Source organism: Salvelinus alpinus, chromosome 2 (genome assembly GCF_045679555.1).
Source record: "Salvelinus alpinus chromosome 2, SLU_Salpinus.1, whole genome shotgun sequence".
Classification (NCBI taxonomy): Eukaryota; Metazoa; Chordata; class Actinopteri; order Salmoniformes; family Salmonidae; genus Salvelinus; species Salvelinus alpinus.
Genome location: NC_092087.1, coordinates 123896595 through 123909848, shown reverse-complemented (window position 1 = coordinate 123909848; position 13254 = coordinate 123896595). Strand labels below are relative to the sequence as shown.

The window sequence follows — 13254 nt, the reverse complement described above, 5'->3', positions numbered from 1 at the left end:
CAAGATATCAAAGAAATACCATATGAACACATAAGGAACATTTATATTATGTTACAAAACCTTAATGACAAAATAATGGTATTGTGGCCATCATGACATGTTTATTTACTCCTATGAAGCAATGAAAGACATTACCGGACATCAATAGGTAGGCTATTAAAAGACTACTGCCTTAGTTTTGCGAATATTGACGCCACTATCATGCATCTTGCTGGCTTGGTAACTAATTCGCGTTTTCCAAACACATAGGCTAAAGCGCCGGTTGATACCGAGATACGCCCGTATCGAGGTATTAAAGGGGTATTAAAGGTATTAAACTGCGCCGTGTTACCTTCGAGAGCAACCCCTCATTGTTTTGCTAATAGTGTCAGCCGCGTTGTTATTGTACTTTCCACATGGAGACTGTGTGCAATATATCCAAACCGACTGACTTGCATGACACTATTTCATCCAGCGTTACAACGACCTCGTCAGACCATTTCACAACACACATTTAAAAATGCAGACCATGGTTGGTTAATACTTTAGCTTATTGTATCGTACCTGGCTTTGTATAGATGCGCTCGCAAAAATTCGGCCAGTGATTGTGTAGCAAAAGATGCTTTCTGGTTTATTATTAGGGAGCCAGTAGTGGGTGCTGCCGGTATTGGCTTCACATACGTCATTAGTTTAACCCCCCCCGTGGAGAAATTCGTGTTTTTCGCCACCAGATGGTGGTGTACCATAAGCAGAGAATCAGACCAAACCATCAATGTGTAACATTGTACCAATTTGTGAACATGAGACACGATTGTCAAACAGCTGTGAATTTGGTATACATTTACACACAATAACAGAACACACAAGCACCCTCAAACAGACATACTGTACATACCAGCAGCGGAGACAAATAGTAGAGAACTGTGTCCCTCACAATCACACTACTCTTAAGGTACTTGTTTAACTTGAAATACGGCATCAACCAGACTGTTGCAGTAAGTGCAAACAGATTTGGAAACCGGACCTAAAACATATGACCATAGTTGAAAAGATTCTGAAGTTAAACCTCGCATTAGTAAATTATTTTTTCATGACCAATGGAAGTAGCTAGGTATATTTGGGTAAAATATACATTGTACGCAACAACAGTAAATAAACCAAGAGTTGTACTACTGTATAAATTTCCAAAACATTTTGTCATCTTAATAAAAAATAAAAAGCACTTCCAAAGAGAAATAAAATAGATTTTTTTTGTTGAAAAACTAAAGCCTGCTACCAAGGGACTGTACCAGTGTTAAAAAGAAAATGTTGCATCATCCCTCAGAGACGCTATAACGTAACCTCACTCCCCCCAACTGCTAGCTTTTCACTACCGTAGTTGGCTAAGACGTTGTCAAGAGGCCGGTCACGTGTGTTTGAGGAGCAGAGGCGCCCGTTACAAAGGCTATACATTCCATTGAGTACATACTGACGTGCAAAACATACTGTAAAGCGTCTGCAAAGGTTAAATGAGTTGATACTGTAGCAAGACCAGAGGAACGGAGTTAGTAACAGTGTGTGTGTGTCATTTCAGCCTCACTATCTGTTTCTAGGTAAATACTCTCTGGTCTTCTGTTCAAGTGTGAGCAGCCAGGATACTGCAAGGCACTTTAAAAACGGTCAACAGTCCGTGTAGCGGTCCAGTTGATCCAAAGCACGTCAAGTGCTTACTGTTGAGCTAGTGTGTCGACTTGTCAGCCAATCGTTTCGTATCCTCACTCCAGTGTTCCCCATTAAGTAACTTCACTCCAGATTTGGGAAAAGGTCGAGCCAAGAACCACCTCCAGCGAGCAAGGCCACTCTCAATCGTTTATTCTGGAAAAAAGAACAACGTTAACAAATGGACTAATGGTTACATTGCACTAACGTAGGCCTACAAATTATGACTACGTAGATGAAAACCGATTGGTACCATTTCTCAAAAAAGCTAAAGCAAGAGGGCAGCATATCTAGAGAATATCTTTCAAGTTCTAGAAACAAATAAAAATCTCCTGTCCCACATTTTACACCGTTTTGTATGGTAACATTAACAAGTCACTTTTCTGAGCTTTGATGGCACCAGGACTTACTCTAGAGTCTGTAGTTTGTAGTGTGGGTCATCCCTGATGCCGGAGAGAATTCGCAGTCCTTCTTCTCCTGTGTCGTTTCCCACCAGGCCCAGCTCTGTGATTTTGGAGCAGCTGGACTTCAGGGCTAAGGCTAGGGAGGAGCAGCCCTCTGCTGTGATCCCACAGCATCTCAGACTGGGGGGGGGGGGACATTCACTTCACCTTACTCAACAATGCATTATTGTGTGAATATGCTTAGAAGTATTAACACTGTTAACATGTTACTTACAACAGTCTCTCCAGTTTACAGGTTGTTGAGGTCAGTCCCATGCAGAGTGTTTTTACACCGCTGTCTCCCAGTTCGTTTCCAGATAGATCCAGCTCTTTCAGGTTGGTGAGATTGGAGCGGAGAGCTTCGACCAGCTCCGGACAGCATAGCTCTGTCATCTTACAGTCACTCAGTCTAGGTGCGTGTATGTGTGTGTGTGTGTGGGCGGGGGAGCAAATGTTCAACAAATAGACACAACATTAGCATGTCATTTGATTTGAGTATACTGTCCCGATAAAAATCACACATGATGGTGCCTGTTGACGCCATTTCAATGTAAAAATATATCTAACAACTAAACTAATCAATGGTGGCCTTCTACAATTGTACAGTTTAATCGCAGTACTCACCGTAGGGTCTCCAGTGAAAAGCGTATAGTTTTGAGGAACCGGAAAAACGCGACAACATCTGAGTGGCCCAGGTGGTTCCTGCTGATATCCAGCTGTTTGAGGAAGGTGGGGCTGAAACTGAACCCTCCAGCCAGCCATCGACAGCCTCCAGACGTGAAGCCACAGCTCGCCAAACTGGAGAGAGAAGGGCAACACTCGTCAATGTCAAATCAATGATTCATTAATCAATGATTTTATTCTTCAATATGTATGTGTTGTATCCAAGGAGTTTGGGATAAGATAAGACAGCAAAAATACACATTTCCTAAACAAAATTGGACAAGTTTGAATGTACTATTCAGCTCATATGGCAGGCAAAGCAAAGTGGCAGCCAGCGGGCCAAATTCGGCCCATGAGTGATTTGTTTTTGAATCGCCCAAATTGTCTAACTTGTTTTCATAGGGGTGTACATGGGATTGGGCACAACTCTCTGCGAGGTAGCTAGCTTACTTGAGTTTCTCCAGTTGACAGGCGGGCAGTCCGAAGGCGTTGCAGAGCATCTTGACCCCCTCGTCCTTCAGGTTGTTGTTGCTCAGGTTGAGCTCCCTCAGACTGGGGATGTTCACCAGACACTTAAACATGTTCTCACAGCATTTCTCAGTGAGCTGACAACAGTACAACCTGGTGGTGGAGGGAAAATGTATGGTACATTTACTACAGTGAACATTCCACTTTAGAATCAGTGAGGTGGAATGTGTGAGTGTACTACAATACTCCAGACAGTACTCACTCCAGTTTGTATATCTGGGTTGACTTCAGTATGTCCATGAGCAGCTTCACCCCCCGGTCTCCCAGGTCATTCATGCTGACGTCTAGCTCTCGCAGGTGTCTGGGGTTGTCTATCACCAACACCGCCAGAGCGCTACTCAGCTCCAGGCCCAGCTTGCAGTTTGAGAGCCTAACGAAGATTACAATCAAATTTGAAGACAACTATTTCCTTACAGAGGGGAACTTCATTTGCATCAAGTCACAATATTAACGCGAAGGAGAATTTAATTAAATTATATTACAAGTGGGGGTAAAGCAAGCCTAGACAAAATCAGAACAGGTTCCGTGGACATATACTCAATACTCACTTCAGGATCTGCAGTTCGCACTTAACAACCTTTAGTCCGTCAACGAGATGAAACACCCCCGATTCTCCCGGTTCGTTGCCGCTCAGATCCAGCTCTCGCAGGTGCGACGGGTTGGATTTGAGAGCTTTGGCTAGAGCTGCAAAGCCATTCTGTTTCACCCTGCAGCCGGACAGTTTCAGTCTCTCCAGTCGGCAGTTTGGCTTGGCCAAGCCGGCCGCCAACAGCTGCACCCCGGAGTCCTTCAGCGTGTTGAAACTCAGGTCCAGAGTTTTCAGATTGGACACCTTTGAGGTGAGCGCCGAGGCCAGACATTCACAGGATTTCTCAGTCAGGTTGTGATACGACAGCCTGGTGGGAAGGAGGGTTTATGGAATCAAGAAGCACATTAGAAGTCATACTAGTAGCCACTTGAACCACCAAAACTGTAAGACGAGCCCAACAAACTTGAATTACCACATTTATGACAATTATCTTGTGCGTTACCGACATGTCATATAGATATGTAATAGCTGGTATTGTTAAATGACCAAGTACTTACGTGGCGGTGTGGGAAGCTTTGATCACTGGCAGCATCCTCAGAAGTTCCTCGTCTCCTCTGTTCTCTACATCCAACCCAAGCATGTCTATCGACCCAGACAACGATGCCAAAAAGAGAGTGGCCAGGTCGGACCAATGTGCACGTGGGTATTTGGCATCTGGGGGGATTCCCGTCTTGAGAAAGAGCAAACTATCGTTGTCTAGAGAGTAGTCATTCAGTTCCCTCAGGCAGTTCAGCAGGTTGAGGGTCCTCGCCGAAGTGGGATTCTCCAAGACCTTCTTCTTGATGTACACTAACATTTCCGGAAGGGCAGTAGACGGGGTGAAGCCAGCCTCGGAGAACATCTGGTTAAAGTTCTGCGCAATGCCGAGGAGGAAGCGAAGGAAGAGGTCCATATGTCCGGTCTTGCTCCGCAAAGTCATGTCCACCGCGCTCTTGAGTTGGGTGGCATCTCCAAAAAACCAGAGAGTTCTCTCAATCTGGGTTTTCCGGTTGACAGCCAGGTTTTCGTCTTGGCTGCCAACAGATTGAAGAAACCGCATTGCGGCAAAGAACTCCTGAATGGTGGTATGCCCAAAGTAGTAGATCTTCTTTTGGTGCAGCCCAATATCCTCCCTGAAGATGGGTATATTCACTTTTGCGTACACAGCTGCCACTTGGACATCAATGTTGCACTCTCGTAGGTCTTCCTCGTAGAAAACCGCGTTGCCTTTTACCAACTGCTTAAAGGCTAGTTCCCCCAATTCATCAACTATATTTACATTGTGGTTCCCTATTTGTAACAGGATGAGTAGGTCGTTAAATAATGGAGTTAGTGCGACAGGTTCAAAAGCTTTGTCGGGTACATATGTCTGTTTCTCGAGTATTGACGCTGAGATTGAACAGATAAAAGGTATCTGGCACAAGTTGTAGAGGCCCTTCGAGTTCTTCAAGTAGGTGATAACTGCTTTGGCCTGGTTCTTGTCATTGATTGCTCTCGTGAAGAACTCTTCTTTCTGGGAGTCGGTGAAGCCTTCGATTTCTGACATTCTGTCGATGTATTGAAGAGGGATGCGATGGACTGCTGCGGGTCTGGATGTAATCCAGATGTGAGCGGCGGAGGGAAGAAGATTACCGTTAATTAGGTTTGTCAGCAGTGCCGGCACGGAGGAGGGCTCTGTGAGATCGGTCACTATCGGGCTGTTCTTGAAGTCGAGAGGACGTCGGAATTCATCCAGCCCGTCCAGAAAGAACCCAACTCTGCAGTTGTCCAAGTTGGAAATTCCAGGTTCTTTCAATTCTGGGAAAAACTCGTAAAGAAGTTCAATCAGACTCAGTCTCTCCTTCAGCAAATTCAGCTCCCGGAAAGGAAGGGGAAATATGAGTTGGACTTCCTGGTCTCCTTTTCCCTCTGCCCAGTTAAGAATCATCATCCGCACATGGCTAGATTTGCCAATACCAGAGACGCCCTTTGTCAGAGCTGTTCTGATAGGCTCATCGATTTCTGAGTTTAGGAATACACATGTTCCTTGATCTCTTTTCCTGTAGCCTGGCTCAGATAGAATATACTCATGTTGGTTCTCCTCACTATTTTTACTAGCTTGATAGTGGAGATCGCAATGTATATAAAATGGATGCTCAGTTTTCCCCCCTGGCGGACTTTGGTACTTTTTCTTCAGGATGGCTTTTAACTTATTGCGGAGTTTTCCCACATGGGAGGCAGAAACTTTCCTGTCAAATTGGCAAATAAAAGTATATCTTATTTTCTACGTGCAATATGAAATACTACGCTTCAATGAACATGCCCTACTGTGTATTCAAAATGACACATACATTTTCAATAGACTCATTTTGATCTGGTCCTCTGTTCTTACTGTGTGGTGAATATGATTATCTTACCTCTGTTCAGTCAATCGTTTTTTCCCCCCAGGGCAAAACATTTCCCTGGATTCAGAGGAGGTAGATCTGTTACTACCAACGTTTGTGTCCCTCCAATTTCTCCAGAGACAGAATCTGTGTAGAATGCTGTAAGACAGGCTAGCTGGTCCCTCATGTGATGATGCCTGCAGGGAGGTCACACTACCAACCAACCATTGACCCGTAAAACACACAGAATATTGTGATTAGCAATAGTGGTACTGTCTGCATGTAGGTACACTATATCAGTAATGTACTGCCATTACTCCCTAAATTGCACTGCCTCTCATATGGGAAATTATTCATTAACATGTTAAACCACAAATTATTCTAGCTAAGATTTCCACCTCAGCTTCTCATTGGTAACATGGGTATGTGTTTGTGTTAACATTACACTCCTTGTAAGTCGCTCTGGATAAGAGCGTCTGCTAAATGACTTAAATGTAAATGTAAATGTTGTACTCCGTGACATATGCCAAACAGTTTGGCATGACAAGGAGTGGCATGATGGCACAAACAGACTGGCACCCTGGCTAGCTCATCGGTCGTGCTTTCAAACCTTGATTTTTTTTGTTGAATTTTACCTTGTGAAATTATGGCAACCGTCTTAACTAGCTAGCCATTGTAGCTGGCTATACATTGTTTTAGTCATTTAAATATCAGCTAGGTTACTAGCCAAGTTAGTAAGTGCCTTGGCTTGTGCGAGCCAGAACGTCTCATAGGCTCCTGTCCTAACTCCTGTTTCTGTAGCGCGGGGCAGCTTGGACAGGACGCTAGTCTATCGCAGGGCCTTACTCACAATCTAGCTCCTTAATATTGAGTGCCAAGCAGAGATGCATCAAGTCCCATTTTTACAATCTTTGATATGACTCGGCCAGGGATTGAACTCACAACCGTCCAATCTCAGGGTGGACACTAACCACAAGGCCACTGCGTTAGCCAAGTTTGAGGACCGATCAAATCATTTGCTAACTTTAGGGATGGTATCATGGTCGATGTGGCATGTGTAGCTAACTAGCTGGTATAGCTAAATAGCTGACGAAACACCGAATCTGCTTTAGGTTAACTCCAGGTCCTATTAGGAATCTGTCTGGGCTAGAGGCCTAAACTCAACTCCATAGCTAACGTTAAAAGCTACAGTAAATGGCTACGACAATGTACAGGCTAGCATTCATCACATTCCACTTCTCTTTGCTGTAAATTACAAACAACCACCGAACTAATGCAATTCCATAGTTATGTACTTACATGCTTGCTTTTCTCCGTCTTATTCCATTTCACTAATTCGTCTCGATAAAATCATGTTTTTGAGATTGCGCATAAGGGGAGCAGTACAGAAGCAGCCATCGCCTTTTCTTCTTCTTCTTCTTCTTCTTCTTCTTCTATGATATCATGACGGTCCGCAAACAATCGTTTTCGCGCATGCCGCCACCTACTGTGCTGCAATGTACGATCAATCATGATCTGCCCGATTCTGTACTACCATGAAAATAAAATTACAAACCAAGTGAATCCCTAACTTCTACCATACCCTTCCCCCTACCCAACCCCATTAAACTTGATCTATATCATGCTGAAACACTCCACCCTTAGAATTGTTCAGCATGTCAACAACCATTTCAACAGTAACATCTGTTACCCCCAATATCTCTGGCATCTCTCCTTTCCACAACCCGAGTCGTATTGATACCTTACCAATAAAAACTATGAAGTCATCTTTAGTCATTATCAAAGTGTCCTTTGACACCGCACATTCATGAGCACAAGATTTCTGAACAAGCTTCCAAACCATGCCTGGACCATCAGAAACACCAGCCCAGACAGTAGGTCCACTTACTACAGGTACATCCATGTCAGCTCCATCAGTCTGCACTGTAGTTCTACCAATCAGTTTTTCGGCCTCTGCATATGATACATCATGACTGATCCCATATCTCTGAGCCTCTAGCCTCTCTCTGTGCCTGGCATCCACCAAATGCTGCACTGTGTTCTCCCCCACAATTACAGCACTTAATATGCACATTGCTTTCACATTCACTGTAATCATGTGCCCCTCCACACTCGGTACATATTTTCTTTCCTTTACACTGAGCAGCTACATGTCCCATTATTTGGCATTTAAAACACTGCAGTGCATATGGGACAAATGCTTTAACATTGAAACTAAGGAATCCTATCTGTACTTTTCCCGGCAAGACTTTCTCAAACCTCAGCATCCCTGATGAGCTCCTAGCTGATAAGCTTCCTACTGATCATTTTTTTGGCCCCAATCACTCTGCCTCCCTTCACATTTTCTTTAATATCATCTGTGGACATAGATATTGGGACTCCAGTTGTGACTCCCCTCAATCTAGCATATGCACCAGGGACACATCTTCTTCCCATTAAGCTTTTCCATTTTCTAAATATTCTCTTGCTGAGCCTGGCTCCCACGCAATATTAACAATCTACCATTTCCAACTAACCGAGCTAATTTCACTTCACCTACCTCTTTCTCTACGGCATTAGTTAGTCGGATAGGGTGTAAGTGAGGCCCTGTGGTCTCATCAAACACCATCACCACTTTCCACATCACTGCGCTTGATTCCTACCTTGGCCCTCTTTATGCTTTCTTTACTAGACGCTGCACTGCTTTCTGTATCATGATTTCTCTTCTTCCTATGTCTTTCCACTACCGACCATTCCGGTCCTTGACCCTTGTCCTCCCGCTCCATAGCATCAGAACTGGCACGCATATCTACACGCTTCACCAATCAAGGAACCTCATGAAAACAATGTCCACAACTCAACCTCCCACGGGATAGAGCTGCCCTTCCATCCGCCAAGCAGCCGCAGCCTCTTCAGGTTGCATTGCCCAGTTCCTGAAGCCAGAGACGCTCTGTCAAAATAAACACCCCAAACCTCCCCCTCAAGGATTTGATTGGTCAGAGTGTAGTTTCTGTGCACCTATCTGTTGGAATGTAGCCAGACATTCTTACCGGAGTTAACCTGAGTTTTTGGTAAGACTATGTAGGCTTGTAGGTCGTATGATGGTCATGGAAAATAAATATTTGTTGAACAATTAAAATCTATCAATTAAATTAAAATACTGTAATTCAAATAATAGCAGTCAGTGTACTGATGATGTGATTTTAGGTAGACATTCTAAAAGCTTAGCCTAGGTAGCCTATACCAGAGGCGTCACCGCAGGACCCAGAGTAGGGTGGTGAAAAAAACATCTGGGGCCCATAGTTTTTCCTGATTTGCGAACCTAACCAGGTAAAACTCTGGAACTTCTGACGTGATGAATCTAAAAAGGTTTACTATGGGCTATGATGGGACCCGAGTTTTTTTATGCAGCTCACATATATATATTTTTTTTTATTTTATTCCTGGAAAAACTCCTGCACTTGGGGGGATGAAACCCCTTTCAAAGTCCAGCAAACATGTACTTCATATGAATTATATTTTAAAGAAGGATTGGGGGTTTCCTATACACAGAGAAAGCAACTTGAGCTTGCTTTATGCAAGTTTGCATCGTATAGTTCTGACAATGAAACTGCAGGCATTATTTAAAAAATACTCAGTCAGCTATCGTGTTTATTGATTAATTCAAGTTAATCATTTTGGATTGAAAAAGTCTTGGTGGCCCAAGAATATTAACAAAATTTGATCTCATTCACATATTCTCACAAACAAAATTGAGTATACTGTATTTGAATAAACGAAACCAAAATATTGAAATGCGCTGCGGCAAATGTCGCCTCCCCACACGTTTTCCGGTGACCCTGTCATAGGCCATGCTGCTTGACAACATTTGGAGTTTTAGACCTTTATAATAGCCTAGGTTGTTCTGTTTTAAGTGAGGGTAAGAAACACCCAAATGTAAATGGTAATTCCATTTTATCTGTAGATTTAGCGAAAAGAACGATACAGAAATCACATTCACAGTAATTGAATTTAGAAGCATCTTTTTATAACAGCCTTTCTTATGTTAGTCTAAGTAACCTAGTAGGCTATAGGTGTTCCAAAATACGCACTGTCAATAGGGCTAAATAGGCCTAGTCAGCTCAATGAAGTGTACAACGAGCAAATGTAAAACGATAACGGTATTATAAAACAATATAACAAGCATATAACACGTGTCAGTCGTATAAACAGCCTGTACTGGTGTCAGTCATTAATGAACTCGTTGTGGCCTCTCTCGGGCATGTGCGCCTTTACGCTTAGCAGCAGTTATTCCGTTAAACAGAAGACTCTCTTACAGTAACATGGCATGACATTCAACACAAATCTTCGACAAATCTTTATTCTGGAATATGCAATTTCCGCAGACAAATCGCTTCCCGCAGAAGTCGCCGTTTTCTTCCCGCGTGCATCCGTCCACTGTCTCTTCTTCTCGGAGAGCGGTGGTGCGTCATTTGGCACATCGTGCGCTGCTGCCTTGCCCCTGGCGCTCATGTGGTTCTCACGAAGCGCCAATGCCAACTGCATGATGAAATCTCTCCTCGGGATTGTCTTACCCGTGCACAGGGTGAACAAAACGTGCGCGTTGATAGCAGCCAGGTCAAGCAGGTTGAAGAATACGGCAACAGGCCAGCGGCGAGTACCCCCTTTCACCGTGAACTGTCTGGCCATCTTATCCACACCAACCTGGAATAGAATACAATACCTTAGAATTATTTTGCTACAACAGAAGAGCACCGTGCATGGCTGCTGTATGCCAAGGTGCGTAATAGCCTAACGTTATAACATACATTTGTGTTGTTTTAGTTCAGGGTCTCTGGTTCTCTTTGTGTCCCCGGCAATGGCAACTGTCGGATGCATAGTACCCTCGATACAGACGTTCTCTCTTGGCATACATCTGTAAACCGTAAGTGTTGCTTTGTGGTGCTTCAGCACCGCTGTGGAGAACAGCTCTGCTTGTGACTGGTTGCATGCAGATGGAGGCAGCTCCCGTCTCGCCTTATTCACCACCCCCACCAGGCTTGTGTTCTTGTCAATCAACTTATTTGCCAATGGCAGTGAGGTGAAGACATCGTCCATGTTGACATTCCTACCCTCGCCAAGGTAAGGTTCTACAAGCCTCAGCACTACATTTTCAGGATGCTGAGATTCATCTTTCCCCAGATATGGAAAGACATTCAGCACGTACTTGCTGTCGACGTCAGCTGCCAACCGAAACTTTATGCCCCACTTGTCTTGCTTGTAGGGGATGTATTGCGTAAAGCTGCACTTAGCGTTTGCGGGGAACCATTGCTCCTCAACGGCAATGTTCACTTCTGGCTTGTAAGAGGAAACATAGTTCTGTACAAACGTCCCCCACACTTCTGATACCAGGGTGATCTCTCTGAAGCGGTTCCGCGGTATCAACCCATATTTTTCGTTCCAGGAGCTCTCCAAAGGCGTGTTCATTCCGTCGTACAGTCCTCGGACGTATAGGAGCGTAATGAACGCTTCCAGCTTATCCACAGACATGTCCCACGTCGTCTCCTTTCGCCTGGCGCGCCTCAGCTACAGTACAGTCCTCGATGTGCTGCAACATCTGCATGTCACAAACAATGAAAACTGTCGAATTCTCTGTCGATTCTGCCTTTGACGTAAGGTGTAGGGCCCGATTCCAATGGCGTGCCATTCTGTGCTGATAATCGACCTGTAGCGTTGTCAACTCGCTGTTTTATCCAAACCGTGCCGTCCTTCCCCGTCTCCTCTCGCCCCATCTGAGTTGTTGACACCTGCACGGTGGGCATCGTTCGGGCTCTCTTGCGCCTAAGCTGAGGCAGATCAGGCTCATAATCAGAATCGCAGCCAGCATCGGAATCTATTGAAGAATTCCCCCATTCATCATCATAGTCGATCTCAGCATCAAGTTCCTCCCCTCCACCTGACTCCATTTGATCCAAATCTCGTCGCGTTATCAGCGCTTCTATCACCTCAATTCGCGGTCTTGCCATTGTAACCTATGAATTCCGCACGCTTCCGCTTCCAGGTCACCTCGTTCTCTTCTCCCACTGGAGGATCTTCTCAAAAGCATGTCGCCAGATTGATTTATATAGGCTTCCATTCCCAGACCCACTTTAGTTTAGAGATTATAATTAAAATAATTATTAGCCTAAGTGTTTACTACTACAAAACGAAATGCTTATGCACACTAGTTTAGAACCAGTTTATTAGTTATTATTCATGACAGTTAAACCTATATAGCTAATACATTTACGTGTTATAATTATAAAGTTCTATTAAGTTATTATGACGTCTGCTCCCTGCACTTCTAGGATAATGTAGCTTTGTAAACTTACCTTAGCCAGCCTATCTGAAGTCATGGATGTAGTTGTAAAAAGGTGGGTAAACCTTCATCACAAATAAAAGGTGGGTAAACTGAGTTTCCTTGCCTCTTACAGTTTTACTATCCTATATTATAACACTATATAACAGTGTTTGTTGTCCATCATAACTCATGCATGACTAAATGCATGTCTGGAGCAGCATTCTGGTCATTGGGGGGAGTGGAAGAGGAGGGCAGGAGAGAGGAGGGGGAGTAGGGGTGGTGGTAGGGAAAGATGATAACGTTAAGCAAGTGCCAATGAACTATAGTAGGAATGAATGAATCTGATAGATGACTAAAATGTAAATGTGACATTTAAATGAGACGTTATCACCACCTCCCAGATACCCTTTCCACTCTTTTCCCCATACCCCTGTTCACCTGTCATTAGCCCCCAGCTCACAAAGTTCAATTGCAAGCAGGCCTAGCATAAGCGAACAAAGGTTTACAAATTCAGTTAAAATAGGCTACACAGAATACGATAAACAGCAGTAGCGTAAATATTTTTTATTTGCTAGGTATATAGCTGCTGCGTTATTTAAAAAAATGTATTTTTCAACAATTCCATGGCGATATTATGTTTAGGCTACATTTGGTCTGAGATTACATTTAACCTAATTGATAGTGGACAAAAATGATCTAACCTCTGAAATGTGT

At 43.9% G+C, this 13254-nt stretch overlaps 2 protein-coding genes across 2 annotated transcripts; both read right to left on the bottom strand.

Moving 5' to 3' along the window:
* Nucleotides 1-76: 76 nt before the first annotated feature.
* Nucleotides 77-7683, bottom strand: LOC139568654 (NACHT, LRR and PYD domains-containing protein 12-like). The gene is made up of 10 exons (XM_071390633.1): nt 7542-7683; nt 6276-6455; nt 4398-6107; nt 3860-4207; nt 3514-3681; nt 3234-3404; nt 2745-2918; nt 2356-2529; nt 2088-2261; nt 77-1833 (listed from the first exon to the last, which is right to left on the bottom strand). The coding sequence occupies exons 2-10, from the start codon at nt 6314-6316 to the stop codon at nt 1821-1823; spliced, it is 2973 nt and encodes a 990-aa protein (XP_071246734.1). The 5' UTR covers nt 6317-6455; nt 7542-7683; the 3' UTR covers nt 77-1820.
* A 2543-nt stretch (nt 7684-10226) lies between these two features.
* Nucleotides 10227-11878, bottom strand: LOC139568547 (piggyBac transposable element-derived protein 4-like). Its single transcript, XM_071390457.1, has 2 exons — nt 11030-11878; nt 10227-10925 (listed from the first exon to the last, which is right to left on the bottom strand). The coding sequence occupies exons 1-2, from the start codon at nt 11748-11750 to the stop codon at nt 10912-10914; spliced, it is 735 nt and encodes a 244-aa protein (XP_071246558.1). The 5' UTR covers nt 11751-11878; the 3' UTR covers nt 10227-10911.
* Nucleotides 11879-13254: the final 1376 nt, after the last annotated feature.